Source organism: Artibeus jamaicensis, unplaced genomic scaffold (genome assembly GCF_021234435.1).
Source record: "Artibeus jamaicensis isolate MK-2021 breed Jamaican fruit bat unplaced genomic scaffold, CSHL_Jam_final contig_687, whole genome shotgun sequence".
Taxonomy (NCBI): domain Eukaryota; kingdom Metazoa; phylum Chordata; class Mammalia; order Chiroptera; family Phyllostomidae; genus Artibeus; species Artibeus jamaicensis.
Genome location: NW_026521925.1, coordinates 170,804 through 193,613, shown reverse-complemented (window position 1 = coordinate 193,613; position 22,810 = coordinate 170,804). Strand labels below are relative to the sequence as shown.

The following is a 22,810-nucleotide window of genomic DNA, read 5'->3' as shown; positions in this document are numbered from 1 at the left end:
CACCATGACCAGGTGGGATTCATTTCAGGAATGCAAGGATAGTACAACATTTGCAAATCAGTATACATAAAAAATCACATAACCAAAATCAAGGACAAAAATCATTTGATCATATCAATAGATGCAGACAAAGCATTTGGTAAGGTACAGCACCCATTTACGATAAAAACACTCAGTAAACTGGGAATACAGGGAGCACTCCTCAATATAACAAAAGCCATATATGAGACACCTACAGCCATCATACTCACTGGACAAAAACGTAGAACTTCCCCAGTAAGATTGGGAATGAGACAAGTATGTTAGCTTTTACCACTTCCATTAACACAGTATTGGAAGTCCTAGCCACAGAAATTAGACAAGAAATGGAAACAGAAGACATCCAAATTGAAAAAGAGGAAACAATACCATAATTGTTTGCAGATGACATGATAGTATACGTAGAAAAACCTATAGACTCCACCAAAAAACTGCTTGACCTAAGAAATGAATTCAGCAAAACAGTGGGATACAAAGTCAATATTTGGAAATCAAAGGCATTTTTGTATACCAGCAATGAAACAGCAGAAGCAGAAATCAGGGGAAAAAAATCCCATTTGATATAGAAACAAGAAAAATAAAGTACCTAGGAATAAATGTAATCAAGAAGGTAAAACACCTGTACTCAGAAAACTACACAACACTGAAGAAATAAATTAAGGAAGACAGAAACAAATGGAAACATATACTGTGTTCATGGAATAAAAAAATTAACATTATCAAAATGTCCATACTACCCAAAGCAATTTATAGATTCAGTGTAATACCTACTAAAGTACCAATGGTGTATTTCACAGAAATAGAACAAACACTTAAATATTTATATGGAACCATAAATAACCCTGAATAGCTGCAGCAATTCTGAGAATGAAGTGCAAAGTAGGAGGGATCACAATGCCTGATATCAAACTGTATTAAAAGGACACTGTAATCAAAACAGCTTGGTACTGGCATAAAAACAGGCACATAGACTAATGGAACAGAACAGAGAGCCCAGAAATAAACCCAAGTCTCTATGCTCAATTAATATTTGACAAAATTTGACAAAGGCAGCAACATAAAATGGAATAAAAATAGTCTCTTCAACAAATGGTGTTGGGAGAATTGGACAGCTAGGTGAAAAAAAAAACAAAAAACTTGAGAACCAACTTAACCCAGACACCAAAATAAATTCAAGGTGGATAAAAGATTTAAGTATAAGCTGTGACACCATTAAAATCCTAGAGGAGAACATAGGCAGGAAAATTTGAGATATTTCATGCAGCAACATTTTTACTGATATATGCTTTAGAGCAAGGGACATAAAGAAAGAATAGACAATTGGGATCTCATCCAAATAAAAAGCTTTGGCACAGCTAGAGAAAACAGTATTAAAATAAAAAGAGAACCAACCATACAGAAAAACATATTTGCCAATGATACCTCAGCCAAGGGTTTAAGCTCCAAAATATATAAAACACACACAACTCCACTCGAAGAAGACAAGCAACCCAGTTAAAAAGTGGGCAAAGGACTTGAGCATACACTTCTCCTAGGAGGACATACAGAGGATCCAGAGACACATGAAAGGATGCTCAGCATCACTAGCCATCAGAGAGATGCAAATTAAAACCACAATGAGATACCATTTTACACCGGTCAGAATGATAATCATAAACAAAGCAACAAACAAGTGTTGGAGAGGCTGTGGAGAAAATGGAACCCTAGTTCACTGTTGGTGGGGTTGCAGACTGGTACAACCACTATGGAAAACAGTATGGAATTTTCTCAGAAGATTAAAAATGGATCTGCCTTTTGGCCCAGTAATTCCACTGCTGGGATTATATCCTAAGAACCCTGAAATACCAATCCAAAAGAACCTATGCACCTCAATGTTCGTAGTAGCACAATTTACAATGGCCAAGTATTGGAAGCAACCTAGGTGCCCATCAGTAAATGAATGGATCAAAATATAATGGTACATTTACACAATGGAATTCTACACAGCTGAAAGAAAGAAGGAGTTCCTACCCTTTGCAACAGCATGGATGGAAATGTAAAGCATTATGCTAAGCAAAATAAGCCAGACAGTGAAAGATAAATACCACATGATCTCACCTTTAACAGGAAGCTAAACAACAAAACAAACAAGCAAGCAAAATATAACCAAAGACACTGAAATAGAGAACAGTCTGACAGTGATCAGAGGGGAGAGGGGGGGAGTTTCAGGGGAAAAGGGGAAGGGTTTACAGATATAACTATAAAGGACACATAGACAAAAACTAGCGGGAGGTGGGGTGGGGTAGAAATGGGGGGGGAGTTGGGGGGATGGGCTGGGATGGGAGTAAAACTACTTGAACAATAATTAAAATAAAATTAAATTAAAAAAATAAAATGAAATAAAAGAAAATAAATAATCAATCAATATAGTCTAGCACATCAAACAGGCAAAAGAAGAAAAATTACATGATCATGTTAACTGATGAAGAAAAAAGCATTTGACAAAATCCTACATCCACTCATAATAAAAAAAAAACAACCATGCAACTCTGCAAACTATGAAAAGAGGGGAACATTTTCAGCTTGATAAATACCATCTACAAAAACATTACATTTAATGTTAACAGACTGGACACTTTTCCCCTGAGCAAAAGAACAGGGTAAGGATGTCCTGTCTCAATATTGCTATTCAACTTTGTACTGGAAATCCTGACTACAGTAAGATAAAAAACAAACAAATAATATATATACATGTAAAGATAAAACTGTCAGCCCTGGCTGGTGTAGCTCAGTGGACTGAGTGCGGGCCTGTGAACCAGACAATCGCGGTTCGATTCCCAGTCAGGGCACATGCCTGGGTTGCAGGCCGGTTCCCTGCAGGCCAGTTCCCAGCAGGGGATGCACAAAAGGCAACCATACATTGATGTTTCTCTCCCTCTCTCCTTCCCTTCCCCTCTAAATATAAATAAATAAAATCTTAAAAAAAAAACTGTCTTTATTTGAAGTCAACATGATTATGTATATAAAATTCCCAAAGACTACAAAACACCTACAACAACTACAAGTTATAAGCATATACAGCAACATTTTATAGGGTAAAAGTCAATATACAATAAAAAAGTCAACTATTTACCTCCAAGGTCTGTCCAGAAGATATCCAATCATGTAGTATGAAAAATAAAGACATTTAGTAAAGAAAATATAAGGTACAAGAAATATTGTACAAGGAAAAATTACACCTCAGTCCCCTTCAAAGTAGGCACACCTTGGGACCTCACACAATTCTCTCAATAGCCATCAGCTGCCCTGTCATAGTTTCCTAAACCTCACTGATGGTCTGAAATCTCTTCCCTTTCAAAGGTGATTTAAGTTTTGGGAAAAGCTAGACGTCTCACGGTGCTAAATCTGGGCTGGAGCAGAGCTGAGTCACCTGGGTGATTTGATGTTTTGCCAAATATTACCCAAGATGAGCTGGTGTATGGTTGTGATGAAGCTGCCAATTACCAGTTGCCCACAGCTGTGGCCTTCTGAATCAACCGAATAATTTTCATGGAGGAATGTTAAAGCTTAATGCAATAATTGATGCAGATTCACTGCTCTACTCAGTCATTTTGAATGTGATGGCCACACAGTACACATGCTCTCTCAATGGTGTCTATTGCCCTCACTGACTAGTACAGTGAAACCATCACTGTTTATGCATGCTCATTCTAGTCCACTCTCCTTGGCTGTCAGGTTACATAAATCTCACACAAACTGTTCTTGTTACATTAACAATAGCTGGGCTTTTTCCAGACATGCCTTGGTATATCAGAATAAACAACTAGAATTTCATGTTTTCAAATGAAAAAAATTACCAATTATAATATCAAACAGAAAAGTAATCAAGTATAAATCCAACAGAATATACACATGGATTTGAAGGAAAACACAAAACAAATGGAAGAAATCAAAGATCTAAGTAAATGGAGATATATTCCATATTCATCAATTAGAAGACTCAATATTATTAAGATGTCAATTCTTTCCAGCTTAATCTATAAATTCAATGTAGCTGAATTTTTAAAAAGCTACTTTGTAGCTACTGAAGAAATCACTCTAAAGTTCATATAGAAAGGTATAAGACCTAGAATAGCCAACATAATGTGGAAGAAGGAAAAAAAAGGATTCACATTATCAGATTTCAAGACTTACCACAAAGCTACAAGTAACCAAGACAGCATGCTCCTAGTGAAAAAAGCACATAGATCAATGAAACAGAATAGTGGGTCCAGGAACAGACACACCAAAATACATTCCACTGGTTTTTGATGAAGGCACAAAGATAATTAAATTAAAAAAAAATAAGTCTTTCAACAAATGGTATATGATCAACTGGAAATAAAAAATAAAACTAGACAAAGACCTTATAACTTACCCAAATATTAAGTAAAAGTGAAAAACAGACCTGAATATAACATGAAGACCTATAAAACTTCTAAAAAATATAGAACATAACACATAACAGAAAAAATATCTATGTGATCTTGGATTTGGTGCTGAGATTTTATATATAACAGAAAAAGCACATTAACATGAAAAAATATATGGGTTGCGTTTTATTAAAAACAAAATCTGGGGACCAGAAGCAGGGGAGGGAAGTGGGGATGGCTGGTAGGGGTAGGGAGTAAATGCAGGCAACTGTAATTGAACAACAATAAAATAATTTTAAAAATAAATAAATAAAACCTGACCTCTAAGGAAATGAAAACAAACAGACACAAAACAAGCTACAGACTAGTAGAAAATATTTGCAACAAATATATCTAATAAAGGAGTTGCATCTGAAATATACAAAAGACTCAATAAGAAAAACAAATATATAATAACACTCAATAAGAAAAACAACTGGCCTAATTAAAAAATGGGCAAAAGACCTGAACAATCATGTCACTAAAGATATATGGATAGCAAATAAACACATGAACAGATGCTCAACATCATCTGCCACTAGGGAAATGCAAAAATGAGACACCATAACACATTCATTAGACCGGTTAAATCCAAAACAGTGACAATATCAATTTCGGTCCCAAATGCAAAACAATAGGAATTTTGATTCATAATTGGTAGGAATGCCAAGGGATATAGCAATTTTGTAAAACAGTTTGACAGGCACACACAAAGATAAACAGTCTTAACATATGATCCAGCAACTTCACACCCTAGGTGTTTGAAAATTTATATCCATGCCCAAACCACATCTGTATGTCCCTAGAAACTTAATTCACCATGGCCAAAAATCGGAAAGAAACAAAAGCCCATGGGTTGACAACTCTGAAATCACTTATACACATATGTTAAAATTGAATAGTTAAGTCAATGAAATTTGGATGGTGATAGCCAGATTCTCATTGTTAAAGTAGGAGACTACAGAGAAGTGAGAGGAAAAAGCTAGACAGAATGTTCCATGCAGCAATGATTATACCAGGGGACATCAGTATGAACTAATACTTAATAATTAAGATACAGATGATTGCATACTAAAATATTCATATATTTTATATATGTGTATATACATGAGTTAGTATATACATATACTTCCTTGTTCAGTCAGCTGAGAGTCTACAATGACACATCAGTAGCAATAAGCACACCTAGCTTCCCCAAACCTGGTTTCTAATACAATGTCCCAATAAAACAAACCAGAGCTCCTCAGAGAAGAAAAGGCTAATTCTAGAACAGGGAATATATAAGATAAAACTGGAATATCTCTTTATTTTTTTTTAAGTACAGTTGTCTCCATTTTTCCCCAATCACTGCCACCCACCCTAGCCATCCCCACCTGCCACATTTGATCCTCATCCCTCTTTAGCTTTGTCTATGTTTCCTTTATACATGTACCTGACAACCCTTCCCTCTTTTCCCCCATTACCCCTTCCCACCTCCTCTCTGGTTACTGTCAGTTTGTTCTGTATTTCAATATCTCTGGTTATTTTTTCCTTGCTTGTTTGCTTTGTTGATTAGGTTCCACTTATAGGTGAAATCATATGGTGTTTGTCTTTCACCACCTGATTTATTTTGCCTACCATAATGCTCTCTACATGCTATCCCAAAGGGTAGCAGCTCCTTCTTTCTTTCTGCTGCATAGTATACCACCATGTAAATGTACCACTGATTGTCTTTTCTTTTTTTACTAGATGGGCTTATTTACTGATGGGCTCTTAGGTTGCTTACAGCACTTGGCTATAGTAAATTGTGCTGCTATGAACACTGGGGCGCATAGGTTATTTTGAATTAGTGTTTCTAGATTCTTAGGGTATAGTCCCAGCAGTGGAATTACTGGGTCAAAAGGCAGTTCCATTTTTATTTTTCTGAGGAAATTCCATAGTGTTTTCCTCAGTGGCTGCACCAGTCTAGTCTGCATTCCCACCAAAAGCATTCTAGGGCACCCTTGACTCTACAACCTCACCAGCACTTGTTTGTTGATTTGGTTATGATCGCCACTCTGACCGGTGAGAAGTGGTATCTCATTGTGGTTGTAATTTGCATCTTTCAGGTGGCTAGTGATGCTAGGCATCTTTTCATATGTCTCTGGGCCCTCTGTATGTCCTCCATGGAGAAGTAAGGAAGTACAATATAAAAACACTAAAATGTGGTGTATCAAAAGGACAGAGAAACTAATTGAAAGTGGTCTCAATAACCAAGCTGGAACAATGTGAGCAACAAAATTAACAAGGTAGTATTCTATAACTAAAGAGTAAATACATAGTTATGAGTTCAAACTAACATATATAATTGAGTAAATTAATAAACAAGAGAAAATACACAACTCTGTACAAAATTCCTAATAATTTATGGGGACACTCCATCATGAAGGAGGTGTACCATAACTCCTGTAAACAGTATTATAAATAAAACTACTTTTTTTAAAATTTTTTATTGATTATGCCATTACAGTTGTTCTATTCCCCCTTCATTCCCCTCCACCCTACCCCCGCCCGTCCCCATCATTACCCCCCTTTAGTTTATGACCATGTGTCTCAAGTTCTTTGGATTCTATATTTCCCATGCTATTCTTGCCCCCCCATCTATTTTCTATCTACTGTCTATGCTACTTATTTTCTGTACCTTCTCCCCCCTTCTCCTCCTCCCACTCCCATTGCTAACCCTCCATGTGATCTTCATTTCTATGTTTCCACTCCTGATCTAGCTGTCCTTTTAGTTTGCTTTTGTTTTAGGTGTGGTTGTTAATAACTGTGAGTTTGCTGTCCTTTCACTGTTCACATTTTTTTTAACTTCTTTTTCTTAGATAAGTCCCTTTAACATTTCATATAATAAGGGCTTGGTGATGATGAACTCCTTGAATTTGATCTTATCTGAGAAGCACTTTATCTGTCCTTCCATTCTAAATGAAAGTTTTGCGGGATAGAGCAATCTTGGTTGTAGGTCTTTGGATTTCATGACTTGGAATACCTCTTTCCAGTCCCTTCTTGTCTGGAAGGTCTCTTTTGAGAAATCAGCTGACAGTCTGATGGGGACTCCTTTGCAGGTGACTGTCCCCTTAGCTCTTGCTGCTTCTAGGATTCTCTCCTTCATTTGAATCTTGGTTAATGTCATGATGATGTGCCTTGGTGTGTTTCTTCTTGGGTCCAACTTCTTTGGGACTCTCTGAGCTTCCTGGATTTCCTGGAAGTCTATTTCCTTTGCCAGATTGGGGAAATTCTCCTTTATTATTTGTTCAAATAAGTTTTCCACTGGTGGCTGTTCCTTTCCCCCTTCTGGTACCCCTATAATTTGGATGTTGGAGTGTTTAAAGATGTCCTGGAGGTTCTTAAGACTCTCCTCATTTTTTTTGAATTCTTGCTTCTTTGCTCTTTTCTGTTTGGCCATTATTTGCTTTCTTCTGGTCCACTCCATTGATTTGAGTCCCAGTTTCCTTTTCATCGCTATTGGTTTCCTGTGCAATTCCATTCATTTCAATTAGTTTCACCTTCATATGTTTCTCTAATTTGTGGCTATAATCAACCAGTTCTGTGAGGATCCTGATCACCAGTGTTTTAAACTGTGCGTCTGAGAGTTTTGCTATTTCTTCATCACTTAAATTTATAGGCTCTGGGGCTTTGAGATCTTCTTGAGCCACTTTTGGTCTGTTCGTGCCTGTTAAGTGTGAGGAGCAGAGCCTTGGACTCCCAGGTGGCTGGGTTGTGACGCTAGATGTGGGGGCATGGTCAGAGTGGGGAAATGGCGGCGCCCTCCACTGGGGCCTGCTGGGGCCCGTCCTACGGCCCACTCCCTTGCTGGTCCATCTGCGCAGGAATGGGTGACCACAGTCAAATCTCGGCCCTGCTCCCTGTCTGGTTCCCCGCGGTCGCTCACTGGATCACTCACTAGGTCCACCCATTGCAACCCTGCACCTGGGGTCCGAGTGCCTGAGTCCGTCTGACCGAGTTTTCCTGTGCAACCCCGCTCTGCCAGCTGCTGGTTTCGACCCTCTTACCGGTCAGGCTAAAGAATTTATCAGACTTCCAAAAAGTTCAATTTTCTGTGTTCTGGCTGTGTTTTCTGTTTCTAATATTTAGTTGTCTCTAAATTTGGTTGTGTGAGAAAGCATGGCGTCTCCACCTATGCCTCCATCTTGGCGGAAGCTGAAACCACTTTAAAATGAAGCTGAACCTACCATGCCAAAGGAACTGCCTTCCACATCAATGCTGCAAATCTTTGGAATGTTTAAAATAGGATAAAATAATCTTTGGACTGAGCCTAAGCAAACTTGTTCCCCAACAACCTGTTTATAGAAATGGTAACAACAAAAACAGATAGGACTAGTAGACTGATGAGTACATCTGAAAATTTAAATAAACTGTTTAGATTTAGCATCACTATATTATCTACACAATAGAAATGCCTTTCTTCTATTGATGTTAATTATCCCCCCATCCCTTTCTCACACATACCTATTGCATTTGTCTCTTAACTGGAACATTATTTAGGCTTCTGCCTGAATTAATGATACCTAAAGTGTTATTGTTATTGATCTCAACTTATTAATATCAAAATGAGAGGCTTGACTGCTTCTCACTTTGGAAGCCCATATTATTTTGGGATTAACATATTAGAGACTATTAAGAGAACTGACTTGGCCTCATCTTCATTGTTCAGTGTACCCTGCACTAGGTATGGTACCTTCCATGGGCTGGTTTCCTTTACTGTAAAGGCCTCATAGGTTCGTGGACCTCCCTCCTTATTTGTTCGGTACAGGTCAAACGCATTAATTGAAATTTAAAGGGGTTTTTCCCTGCATGCATCCACAGGAGCCATGGATGGCTATTTCCAAATGGATAAGTACCCATTTAACGAGTACTCCTACAGAATGCACAATTAATAAACAGAAGCTTCTAAAGGACAAAATAATTTCTAAGTGAATCCTAAAAAATACATTGGCTATATAGGTATGTGCTTTAAAATTTCTTACCATTTGTCCTAGCTAAAACCTGAGAGGATATTTCAAATAATCTAGTAATTCTATTTCAGAAATTAGGCAAAATTATAAGTTAGTAGCAGTTTTATAACTCTCAGTAACAAGGATTCCTACAGATAGCACAATGTAAACACTGCCCACAACAGCCTAAGACTAAACCAAAGGGGGAAAAATTGGAAAAATGTTTGTTAAAAGGCACAAGAGGCTGAAAAGGTCCCTTGCTTGATCAGACCCTAGCCCTGGTCTCCTTAAAAAAATGTTTATCAAGGACAAATAAAAACAATAAAAGTCTCAGCCACCTAAATAATCTTAACTTATTCCAACTGTTACAAATTAATATTTGGGTTGTATGTGTATGTGTACCTGTCTCATGGCTAAAATATTAAAATAAACCTTTTATGTCTCTAGTCCTATCTGTCTGTGTATGTATATGTCTACTGCTGGAAGAAATTATTAAAACTGGTTTATAAAAAGACATGTATGTAAGTAGCTTAAAAAAATTTACTTCCTAAAGTCGGCAGGGAGGTAGGTAGAAGCTTAACCCAGTTGCTCATGCACCCAACTGGGACACCTAGCTGATCTTCTGAAGAACAGAGTGAAGAGCAAATGGAGTCCCAGATTATATGAAGCTTGGAAGTCAAAGGTTGCAGAGGACATTAAAAAACAGATGGTAAGTAAATTTTGTAGGCAGATGGGAAGGTTGCTGGGCCCTGTGCCTGGGACCTACCATGGCAGCCTTGGTCCCAGTTCCTGATGCCTTAGGAACTTTGGAAGAAAGTGTAGGTAGCGATTCCAATTTTGCAGCTCCCTCCCCTTCCAGACCAGGGAAGCCAGACCAGCCTAGGAGAAACTTGGATGCTCTAAGTCACTGGGGGAATTGACACAGTGGGAGACACACAGCAGGGGATGCTCCCCACCTTAGACTGTGGTCTCTGGCTGAGACAATACCAGAGAAATCTGGGGGCAGGGAGACACCTGGAGACTGGAGAAGAGTAGGACCAAGACTATGACCCAGAGAGTCTTGGGACTGGTCAGAGAACTGGCCTGTCTGAAAAGCCTGGTGCTTGTTAAGAACAGTAGCTGGCAACCAAAGGAAATTTTGCTAAAAAAAAACAACAACAAAAAAACCCAGCCACAAATACTGTGCAAGGACCTCTCCTGCAAGGACTTCTCCTGTACAGTAGCCCAGCCAGTGAAGAGGGAGGAAGGGTGCAACATGGACTGATAAGAGGAGGGCAGCAAAGGCTCAAACTGTTAGCAGTGCCCAGAGAGACTTAATAGGGAAAAATACACTGCCTGGAAGGGATTTTTAAAAATATGTTTATTTTATTATTGTTCAAGTATAGTTTTCTGTCTTTTACTCCTAACCCAGCCCACCCCCTCCCAGTGCACCCCACCTCCCTCTCATTTCCACACCCCTTAGTTTTTGTCCATGTATCCTTTATATTTCTTCCTGTGAATCCTTCCTCTTTTCACCTGAAATTCCCTCCCCTCTCCCCTCTGGTCACTGTCAGCCTGTTCTCTATTTCATTGTCTATGGTTATATTTTGCTTGCTTGTTTGTTTTGGTGTTTAGGTTCCTGTTAAAGGTGAGATCATATGGTATTTGTTTTTCACAACCTGGCTTATTTCGCTTAGCATAATGATTTCCAGTTCCATCCATGTTGTTGCAAAGGGTTGGAGCTCCTTTCTTTTGGCTGTGTAGAATTCCATTGTGTAAATGTACCACAGATTTTTTCATCCATTCATTTACTGCTGGGCACCTAGATTGCTTCCAACTCTTGGCTATTGTAAATTATGATGCTATGAACATTGTGGTGCATAGGTTCTTTTGGATTGGTATTTCAGGGTTCTTAGGATATAATCCCAGCAGTGGAATTACTGGATCAAAAGACATATTCATTTTTAATTTTCTGAGAAAATTCCATACTGTTTTCCATGGTGGTTGTAGCAGTCTGCAATCCCACCAACAGTGAACTAGGGTCCCCTTTTACCCACAACCTCTCCAACATTTATTGTTTGTTGCTTTATTTATGATGGCCATTCTGAGCAGTGTAAAGTGGTACCTCATTGAGGTTTTAATTTCATCTCTGTGATAGCTAGCAATATAGAGCATCTTTTCATGTGTCTCTGGATCCTCTGTATGTCCTCCTTGGAGAAGTGTATGCTCAAGTCCTTTGCCCACTTTTTAATTGAGTTGCTTGTCTTCTTAGAGTGGAATCATGTAAGTTCCTTGTATATTTTGGAGATTAAACCCTTGTCGGAAGTATCATTAGCAAATATGTTTTCCCACAGAGTTGGTTCTCTTTTTATTTTAATACTGTTTTCTTTAGCCATGCAGAAGCTTTTTATTTTGATGAGATCCCATTTGTTTATTCTTTCCTTTATATTCCTTGCTCTAGGGGACATATCAGTAAAAATGTTGCTGCGTGAAATACCTGAGATTTTCCTGCCAATGTTCTCCTCTAGGACTTTAATGGCATCACTGCTTATATTTAAGTCTTTAATCCACCTTGAATTTATTTTGGTATATGGTGTAAGTAAGTTGGTGCTCAAGTTTCACTTTTTTGCCTATGGCTGTCCAGTTCTCCCACCACCATTTGTTGAAGAGGTTATTTTTACTCTATTTTATGTTACTACCCCTCTTGTTGATTATTAATTGCCTGTAGAGACTTGGGTTTATTTCTGGGCTCTCTGTTCTGCTGCATTAGTCTATATGCCTGTTTTCATGCCAGTACCAAGCTGTTTTGAGTACAGTGGCCCTGTAATACAGTTTGGTATCAGGTATTGTCCTTTGGTCTTCTTTCTCAAAATTGCAGCAGCTATTCGGGGTCATTTATGGCCCCATATAAATTTTTGAAGTGTTTCTTCTAATTCTGTGAAATATGCCATTGGTACTTTAATAGGTATTGCACTGAATCTGTATATTGCTTTGGGTAGTATGGACATTTTGATGATGTTAATTCTTCTAATCCATGAACATGGTGTATGTTTCCATTTGTTTATGTCTTCCTTGATTTCTTTCTTCAGTGTTGTGTAGTTTTCTGCATACAGGTCTTTTACCTCCTTGGTTAGGTTTCTTCCTAGGTATTTTATTTTTCTTTTTGCTATATCAAATGGGATTTTCTTTTTGATTTCTGCTTCTGCTGTTTCATTGTTGGTATACAAAAAAGCATGTGATTTCTGGATATTGACATTGTATCCCACTGTTTTACCAAGTTCATTTATTAGGTGAGCAGATTTTGGGTAGAGTCTCTAGGATTTTCCATGTACACTATCATGTCATCTGCAAACAGTGAAAGTTTTGTTTCCTCCTTTCTGATTTGGATACCTTTTATTTCCTTTTCTCTGTGGCTAAAACTTCCAATATTATATTGAATACAAGTGGTGAAAATGGACAACCTTGTCTTGTTCCTGATCTTAGTGAAAAAGATTTTAGATTTTGCCTGTTGAGTATGATGTTAGCTGTAGGTCTCTCATATAGGGCATTTATTATATTTAGGAATGCTCCCTCTATTTCCACTTTGCTGAGTGTTTTTATCATAAATTGGTTTTGTACCTTATCAAAAGCTTTTTCCACATTTATTGATATGATCATGTAATTTTTATCTTTACTTTTGTTTATGAGATGTATTACATTTACTGATTTGCGAATATTCAACCATCCTTGCATCTCAGGGATGAATCCCACTTGGTCATGGTGTATAATTTTTTCAATGTATTGTCGGATGCAGTTTGCCAATATTTTTCTTAGCATTTTAGCATCTATTTTCATCAGTGATATTGGCTTGAAGTTGTCTTTCTTTGTTGTGTCTTTATCTGGTTTTGGAATTAGGATGATTCTGGCTTCATAAAAAGAGTTTGGAAGTCTTACATAATTTTTGGATTCTTTGTAATAGTCTGTGAAGAATAAAAGTTAGCTCTTCCTTAAAAGTTTAAATAATTCTCCTGTGAAAGCATCTGGTCCAGGGCTTTTACTGTCAGGAATTTTTTGATTAGTGCTTCAATTTCATCTGCTGTTATAGGTCTGTTAAGGCTTTCTGCTTCTTCTTCATTCAGTTTTGAAAGATTATATTTTTCTAAAAATTTGTCTGTTTCACCTGGGTTTTCAAATTTGTTGACATGTAGTTCTTCACAGTAATTTCTTACAATCCTTTGTATTTCTGTGGTGTCAGTTGTAATCTCTCCTCTTTCATTTCTGATTGGGTTTCTTTCTATCTGCTCTTTTCTTAATGAGCCTGCCTAAAGGCTTGTCAATTTTGTTTATCTATTCAAAAAACAAGCTCCTGGATTCATTGATCCTTAGAATTGTGCTTTTAGTCTCTAGGTCATTTAAATCTACTCTGATGTTGGTTATTTCCTTCCTTCTACTTGCTCTGGGCTGTCTTTGTTGTTGTTCCTTGAGGTCATGTAGGCATAGGGTTAGGTTGTTTGTTTGAAATGTTTCTATCTTTTTTTAGGTAGGCCTGTATTGCCATGAACTTCCCTCTCAGGACTGCCTTCACTGTGTCCCATAAGTTTTGGGTTGTTGTGAGTTCACTTTCATTTGTTTCCAGAAACTTTTTCACTTCTTCCCTAATTTCATTCTTGACCCATTGTTTAATAGCATGCCACTCAATCTCCATGATTTGAGGTGTTTTGGGTTTTTTCCTTTGGGGTTGGTTTCCAGTTTCAGTCCCTTGTGGTTGGAGAAAATGCTTGGGATGATTTCAATTTTCTTAAATCTGTTGAGGCTTGCTTTGTGTCCTACAATGTGGTCTATCTTTGAAAATGTTCCACGTGCTTTCAAAAAGAATGTGTATTTAGCTTCTTTGGGATGAAGGGCTCTACATATATCAGTTAAGAACACTGAATGTAGGGCTTTGTTCAATGCCACAATATCTTTGTTGATATTTTGTTAGGAAGATCTGTCCATTTTTGACAATGGGGTGTTGAAATACCCTATTATAATTGTGTTGCTGTCAATATCTTTCTTGAAGTCCTCTAAGATTTTCTTGATAAATTTGGGTGCTCCTATGTTGGGTGCATATATATTTATAATGTTTATGTCTTCTGGGTTGATTCTTCCCTTGAGCATTATGAAGTGACCTTCTGAGTCTCTATTTGTGTCCCTTTTTAAAAAAAGTCTATTTTGTCTGATATGAGGATTGCTACCCAGCTTTATTTTCCTGTCCATTTACTTGGAAATTTTTTTCCAAACCTTCATTTTCAGTCTGTGTAAGTCTTTTGTCCTGAGGTGGGTGTCTTGTAGGCAGGATATGTGTGGGCCATGCTTTTTTATCCATTCAGCTATTCTATGTCTTTTGATTGCAGCATTTAATTCATTTACATTTAAGGTTATAACTGATAGGTACTTATTCATTGCCATTTTTGTACCTGTGTTCCTGTCTCTTTTCCTTTCTTTCCTTAAAGCAGTTCTTTTAACATCTCTTGTAGAGTTGGTTTGGTGATGGCATATTATTTTAGACTTCTTTTGTGTTGGAAGCTCTTTATTTGGCTTTCTGTCTTAATTTAGAGCGTTGCTGAGTAAAGTAGCCTTGGATGCATGTCTCTGGTTCTCATTACTTGGAATATTTCTTGCCATTCTCTTCTTGTCTGAAGTGTTTCCATGGAGAAGTCAGTAGCTAACCTTACTGGGCCTCCCTTGTATGTTACTTCCCTTTTCTCCCTTGCTTCCTGTAAGATTCTTTGTTTTGGAATTTTGCCATTTTAATGATGTGTCTTGAAGTGGGCCTCTCTCGGTTCCTCTTAATTTGGACTCTGTGTCTCCTGGATTTGTGTGGCTTTTTTTCTCATCAAATTAGTGAAATTTTCCATCATTACTTTTTCAAATAGGTTTTCTATCCTTTGTTCTTCTTCTCCTTCTGTATCTCTATTATTCGTATATTATGTTTCCTATTGTCTTGCATTTCTCTTAATCCTTGTTCATTCTTTGTAAGCCTCTTTTCCTTTTCTTGCTCTTTCTCAGTGTTTTTCTCTAGTTTGTCCTCCAACTCACTGATCCAATCTTATGCTTCACTGATCCTGCTTTGGATTACTTCCACTGTGTTCTTCAGTTCAGAAATTGTATTCTTCATTTCCTCTTGGCCCTTGCTGATAGTTTCTATTTCCTTTTTCATGTTGACATAGTTTGCAGTGAGTTCATTATAGTTCCCCTATAGTTTCTGGTAGCTCACCTGTGAGCTCTTTGGACTTCCTGATAACCAGTGCTTTGAATTCAATATCTGATAGTTGACTTGCCTCTATTTCATCTAGCATTCTTTCTGAGGATTCCTCCTTTCCATTCATTTGGGAATTGTTTCTTTGCCTTCCCATTGTTTGTAAGACTCTTCTTGTTAGCTTCAGTTCCTTTAATTAATTTCTTCTGGCTTCCTGGGTTTATGGTGTGAACTTCTGTGGTATAATACTTGTGAGACTTGGTGGTATAGTCTCCTTGATATCCCAAGCTCACTGGTCTTGGGCTGTCCTTTAAGTTGGCTCTGTGTTTTTCAGTTTTGGTTGTTTCTGGGTCTTTCTGTTGTGAGATCTTCTCACCAGCTGGTTAACTGATGGTCCCTCTATCCACCACCTGTTTTAATTTGTTGTACTGGTGAGGGCAGGTTGTGTTGAAGCTTGTTCTTCCATGTGTACAAGGTTTTGAGAATCCTCTTTTGCTCCTGTTCAGTTGTTTGTACTGGGTAGGTTTCTCCACTATTTAGTTGCATTTCCAGATAGGTCTTGGATTGAGGTTTGTGTGGTTTCTACTCCCTCCTTCACCTTCTTCTGTTGTTATCTGCTGGCGGTTCCTTTGTTGTTGGGTATCCTGGTGTTCTCTGCTTCCACCTACTCTTTTTGTGTGTGTGTGTGTGTGATCAGTTGGAGGGGGAGGCAAAATGGTTTATGACAGCAGGAGAGTATTTTATGATATTTACAATAGCAGCTGGTAGAGAAGAGATAAGAGATCTTTTGGCTATGTAGTGTTAACCGTAATCTTCAACCCAACTAGCCACTTTTAAGAAAGGTTAGACAGAAGATAAGACTCTTGATGGGGAGGGAAGGCTTGTGAGTTGGATATAGAAAGCAGTGAGGTTGTGGGAGGTCATATTCTGAGGTAAAGTGAGAGTAAAGGATAGGAAATAGGTGTAGTGTGTGAGAGAATAGAGTTAACTACTACAGTAATAGAGTTCAGGACACTGTGAAGTGGGTTAAGATCCGGGAGGGGTGTTGTGAAGTATTTACAGTTGTATAGAACAGCTATTATTTACAATAATATTAGAGCAACAATCATATGGCAGAATCTATGTGATCTGGATAACATGAATAGGGGGTATAGAACTTTGAGTAGTGTGCTAAAGGAACACAGGTGACATGAAGTACAGAAAATTAGCAATACACTGTGAAGGAGACAACAGGGGAAACCTGTCAAATGATACAATATAACCAGCCAAGGCAAAGAAGACTATACAGAAAGAGGAGGAATACAAAGATACTATTAAGATAAAAGGTGCAAGAAAAATGAAAAAATACAAATACGCAGTAATTTGTAATTTCTCTGCTATAGCAAAGTGTGATTTGTCTTTCTGTCTCTACTGTTGGCACGCCCCCTCCTTTGGTCCAACTCTGGTCTTTTCGCAGTTCCAAGTTTTTTATCTCACTCTTGTTGGTTTCCAGCTGGCCAAACCAGTTTTTCTGGTCTCGCTGGCTGCAGCCAGCTGAGGGCCTTTCTCCCTTCTTGATGTGTACCCAGCCAGTCTCGTGAGCACTCTCACAAGAGGTAGCCTGGTGCCTCTCCCCAGCACCCCACACAGGGCACGTAGGTCCTCTTCAGAGCACTCTTTCCCCAGGAATCATCGCAATGGACTAAGGTGCAGGTGTGCACATCTGGCCAGGCTGCCTGGGTCCTGCAGGTTTGGGTGCAGACCCTTCCCAGAGCTATGGGAGAACACAAGTCCTTCTGCCCAACCTTGGGATCGCTGCCAGGTTGGGTGGGGAGTAGGCCTTTCTGTCGCAGGAGGATCCTGCAAAGAATTTACTTTTTAAGAGATTCCTTCCACTCAAGCCTGCCCATCACAGCTCAATTCTCCAACCAGGCTGGTGATTATCAGAGTTGGAGCCCAACAGTGCACCTCTCAATTCTCCCAAGCTGGCAACCAGAGACTCTGCCAGTGATCATGGCCCTTTGTCCTCATTCCCTCTCTGCAACCTCAAGCCACCAAGTCTCTCCCAGTGTTGCCCAAACCTTGCTTTGCCAGGGAGGGAGGAAGCTGACAACCCAACTCTCTCCCAAGGACCCTGCAGCAGGTCAGGGGCTCCCAAGGAATCCGTGGTAGACCCTCTGGGCACCAGGTGCTGGGTGCCAGGCATGAGCCAAGGCCACCACCACTGCTGTCTTTGCTCCGATCCCTGAGATTGTACTGTCTTGCAGTACAATCTCAACCATCCTGCAGGGTGGTACTGTCCTACCATCTCCTTACTGTCTGGTTTTTCAGTGTCCATTACAACTTCTGGTCTCTTATTTTCATATATGCTGGGGAACTGTTAGCTGTTTGCTCTGTTCCTCCATAGATCAGCCAGGTTTTTCTTCCATATGTAGGAGGAGATGGAATCCGCTCCATCCTACTCCAGCACCATCTTCTCAATCCTGGAAAGGATTTTGAGAGTGCGCAGCACGCATGCCAGCAAAGACGTGGGTGGAAAAGTGTGAAATGCTCCCAATCCGTGCACCTCATGGAGCAGAACAATGTGGTGGATTAAAAGCGTCGAAGGATTAAAAGCGTCGAACTGGGTCAGATGGACAGTAGGGACAGCACAGTGATCTGAGGGGTTAGGCTGGAGGCCAGGTACCTTTGAATATAGCAGCCCACACCTGGTCCCCATCCTCACAAAACCATTAAACAGAAAAAAGCGAAGTCCAAGCCCCTCTTGCCTGGAGCATCCAGGAAGGCCAGCAGAAGTACTTGGCAGATTTCAAGTCAGCAGGAGGCTTCCCCCTTGCTTTCCCAGCTCCCCATGGAAGTGTGAGACAATAAGACCTGAAGCTGTGAAAGGACCAAAAACTGATATAGAGACAGATGAGAAGGTTAACTCCAACTTAGAAATGAGATAAATTTCACTTTGCTCATATAAAACTTGCATTTTATTTATTATTTATTTATTTATTTATTTATCTTTAGAGGGGAAGGGAAGGAGAGAAATATCAATGTATGGTTGCCTCTTGTGTGTCCCCTGCTGGGGACTGGCCTGCAACCCGGCATGTACCCTGACTGGGAATCGAACTGTGATACTCTGGTTCGCAGTCCTGCGCTCAATCCACTGAGCTACACCAGCCAGGGCTTATTTTTTACTTTTATTATTTCCTTCACTGTTTTTCTTATTTTATTATTATTATTTTATTTCTCTTCTGTTTAGTTTTCTTCATTTTGTTTGTTTGTTTAATTGTACTGTTTGACTGGTTTTCTTTGTTCTCACTTTCACATTACATTTAATTTTTCTTCTCTTCACCAATAAAACACCACTCTTGATCTTTTACCTTCTATTCTTTTTATTCAGATCATATAAGTCTTGTCATACTATTGTTGTTCTTGTATTATTGTAAATAATTGTTCCATATTATTGTAAATCCTACACAACGCCCATCCTGGTCTTGGCTCAATTCACTATCTTTCTGAGCTTTATCGTTCTGAGTAAGTTTATTCACTCACATACTATGCCTAGTTTCTATACTTTACTCTCACTACATCTCACCATCTAACCTCGCACAAGTGGTCTGTTTTCTGGATTTGGTTCACATTCTTTCTCCCCATTAATAAAAGTCTTAAATATCACTTTTTCACCTTTTATGAAAAACAGTTATTTGGGTGAAATATCACAACTAAGCTGTACTTCTACAAAGGATCTTCTATCTATACTTTGTGGTACTTTAAATCCCATGGAGTACCCTCCTGCTGTCTTATTCCAGTTCACCTTTGCCCTGCTACTGATCGCACACAAGATAAGGTAGGAGTTGTAAACACCAGTAAACCCACTGGAGGAGAGAACCCACCAACAAAGGAACCACAAACAGGTAAAGCCCAATTACAACAAGAGAGCCTGCACAAATGGAAGAAGGGGCAAACTAGATCATCCAGACAAGGAGATTGAAGAGACCACACCACTGAATTCCACAGAACTCCTACCATAGAAGTTCACCCTACAAAGACAGCTAGTGGAGTAGTGAATCAGTAATCGCAGAAACAAAGTCACCCCAAATAGAGAGACAAAGGAAGAACCTGCCATTGAAAGGAATGGAAGATTCCCACTAAAAGAGCTAAATGATTGAGGCAAGCAAACTATCAGACATAAAATTTAAAAGAATGGTTATAAAGATGCTCAAGGAATTCACAGGCAGCTAAAGGACCTGAGTGAGAATCACACCAGTATGAAAAAGGAAACAGACACTATAAACAAGAACCAGGAAGAAATGAAGAATACAAGTTCTGAAATAAAAATATACTAGAAGGAATTACAATCAGATTGGATGAAGCAGAGGACCAATTAGTGAGCTGGAAGACAAGGTAGAAAGAAATATGCAGGTAGAGCAAATGCACAAAAAAAAATTCAAAAAATATGAAGACAGCTTCAGGGAACTGCAAGACATGAAATTTAAAAAATTAATCACAGGAATACCAGGAGAAGAAAAGGAATAAAAGATGTAAACCTTGTAAAAAATGATAATGAAAAAAAAAAAAACAAAAACAAAAAACCTCTCCGAATCTAGGGAGGGGAAAAACCATCAAGTTCAGGAAGCACAAAGGATTTCAATCAAGATGAACCCAAAGAGGCCTACTCCAAGACACATGATAATTAAAATGCCAAGTTTTAAAGACAAAGAGAGAATCTTTTTTTGCAAATATCCTTTTGTAATTTTTTTTTAATATTAAATTTTATTTAGTTACTTTTCAAGTACATTTTTTTTTTATCTATTTCTCCCATCCCACCCCACCCCCCTGCCTGGTCTCCCCCCTCCCTCCCATCCCCCCCCCCAGTCCTCATCTCTGTGTCTTTCATACTTGTTCATCAAAATCCCTCCCCCTTTTTCCCCTTAAGTTCCCTTCCCTCTCCCCTCTGGTCGCTGCCCACTTGTTCTCTATTTCAGCGTCTTTGTTTTTATTCTGTTTGCTTGTTGTTTTATTCTTTAGCTTCCTGTCAAAGGTGAGATCATATGGTATTTGTCCTTCAATGCCTGGCCTATTTCACTCAGCATAATGCTTTCCAGTTCCATCCATGTTGTTGCAAAAGGTAGTAGCTCCTTATTTCTCTCTGCTGCATAGAATTCCATGGTGTATATGTACCACAATTTTTTGATCCATTCATTTACTGATGGGCACCTAGGTTGCTTCCAACTCTTGGCTATTGTAAATTGTGCTGCTATGAACATTGTGGTGCATAGGTTCTTTGAAATTGATGTTTTAGGATTCTTGGGGTATAATCCTAGCAGTGGAATTGCTGGGTCAAAAGGCAGGTCAATTTTTATTTTTCTGAGAAAATTCCATACTGTTTTCCATAATGGTTGTACCAGTCTGCAATCCCACCAACAGTGAACTAAGGTCCTCTTTTCCCCACACCCTCTCCAACATTTGTTATTTGTTGCTTTGTCTATTATAGCCATCCTGACTGGTGTAAAGTGGTATCTCATTGTGGTTTTAATTTGCATCTAAAGACAAAGAGAGAATCTTAAAAGCAGCAAGGGAGGAACAAGAAGTAACATACGAGGGAGATCCAATAAGGCTGGCAGATGATTTCGCAACAGACACACTACAGGTGAGGAGAGAATGGCAAAATATATACCAAGTAATGAAAAGCAAAGCCCTGCAACCAAGACCACTCTGTCGATTGAGGCTCTCAATCAAAATGGAAGACAAAATAAGGAGTTTCCACACAAAGAGGGCTGAAAGAATACTCCTCCACCAAACCAACAATGCAAGATATGCTAACAGGGCTACTATAACAAAATGAAGTAAAAGACTACAAGAGAGAAGAACACAGGTATAAAGGGGAGAAAATGAATAAGTATCCATCAATAAAAACCATAAATGGTATAGAATCTAAAGAACTTGAGATATGTGGTCATAAACTAAAGGGGGGAATGGTGGGGGACGGGTGTGCAGGGTGGAGGGGAATGAAGGGTGAAATAGAACTGTAATGACATAATCAATAAAATATATTTAAAAATAAAACCATAAATGTTAATGGTTGAAATGCTCCAATCATAGGGTAGCTGAATGGATAAGAAAACATGACCCACACATAGGCTTCCTACAAGTGACTGACCTCAGGAAAAAAATACCTCCACAGACTGAAAGTGAAGGACTAGAAAAAAATATTCCAAATGAATGCATAGTAAGAAAATGCTGAGGCACCAATACTTATATCATATAAAACAGACTTCAAACAAAAGCCTTAAAAAGAGAAACCAAAGGACACCTCATAATAATCAAAGGAAGAATCCATCAAGAAGACATAAACATTGCAAATATATATGCACTAAACATAGGAGAACCAAATATAAAAAGAAAAGCTTGCAGGACTTCAAGGAAGATATAGACAGCAACACATTTATACTGGAGAATTTCAACACCCACTGTCAAAAATGAATAGATCTTCTAAACAAGGATATCAACAAGGACACTGAGGCACTGAAAAAAAAATGCCCTAGATCAAATGGACTTAAGTGTTATATATATATATATATATATATATATATATATATATATATATAACCTTTCATCCCAAAGAAGCAAAATACACATTCTTTTCAAAGCGCATAGAACGTGTTCAAAGACAGACTACATAACAGGACACAAAACAAGCCTCAACAAATTCAAGAAAACTGAAATCATATCAAGCATTTTCTCTCATGACAAGGGTCTGAAACTAGAAACCAACCTCCAGGAAAAAACTCAAAAACACTCAAACTCGTGGAGATTGAATAGCATGCTAAACAACAATGACTGGGTCAATAATGATATCAAGGAAGAAATCAAAAAGTTTCTGGAAACAAATGAAAATAAACACATACCAGTCTGACACTTATGGGACACAGGCCACCCAATCCTGAGGGAAGTTCATGGCAATACGGGGCTACCTAAAAAGATAAAAACATTAAAAAAAAACACCCTAACCCTACATCTACAAGAACTGGAGGAACAACAAACAGAGCCCAGAGTAAGCAGAAGGAAGGAAATGACAAGATCACAGCAGAATTAAACTACATAGAGACTAAAGGAACAATCCAAAATCAATAAATTCAAGAGTTGCTTTTTTGAAAAGATAAACAAAATTGACAGGCCCTTAAGCAGATTCAGAGAAAAAAGGA

At 38.5% G+C, this 22,810-nt stretch overlaps 1 protein-coding gene across 13 annotated transcripts in view; it reads right to left on the bottom strand.

The window, feature by feature from the left end:
• ZNF248 (zinc finger protein 248) overlaps positions 1-22,810 on the bottom strand; it is a 69,767-nt gene that overhangs the window by 33,261 nt on the left and 13,696 nt on the right. For 5 of the 13 annotated variants that reach the window (XM_053671419.1, XM_053671422.1, XM_053671417.1 and 2 more), the window contains one exon: positions 4,213-4,245. The exons of the other annotated variants lie outside the window; for them this stretch is intronic. In XM_053671419.1, the coding sequence (XP_053527394.1) occupies positions 4,213-4,245 (33 nt within the window). The remainder of the gene's footprint in view (positions 1-4,212; positions 4,246-22,810) is intronic. 13 annotated transcript variants of the gene reach the window in all.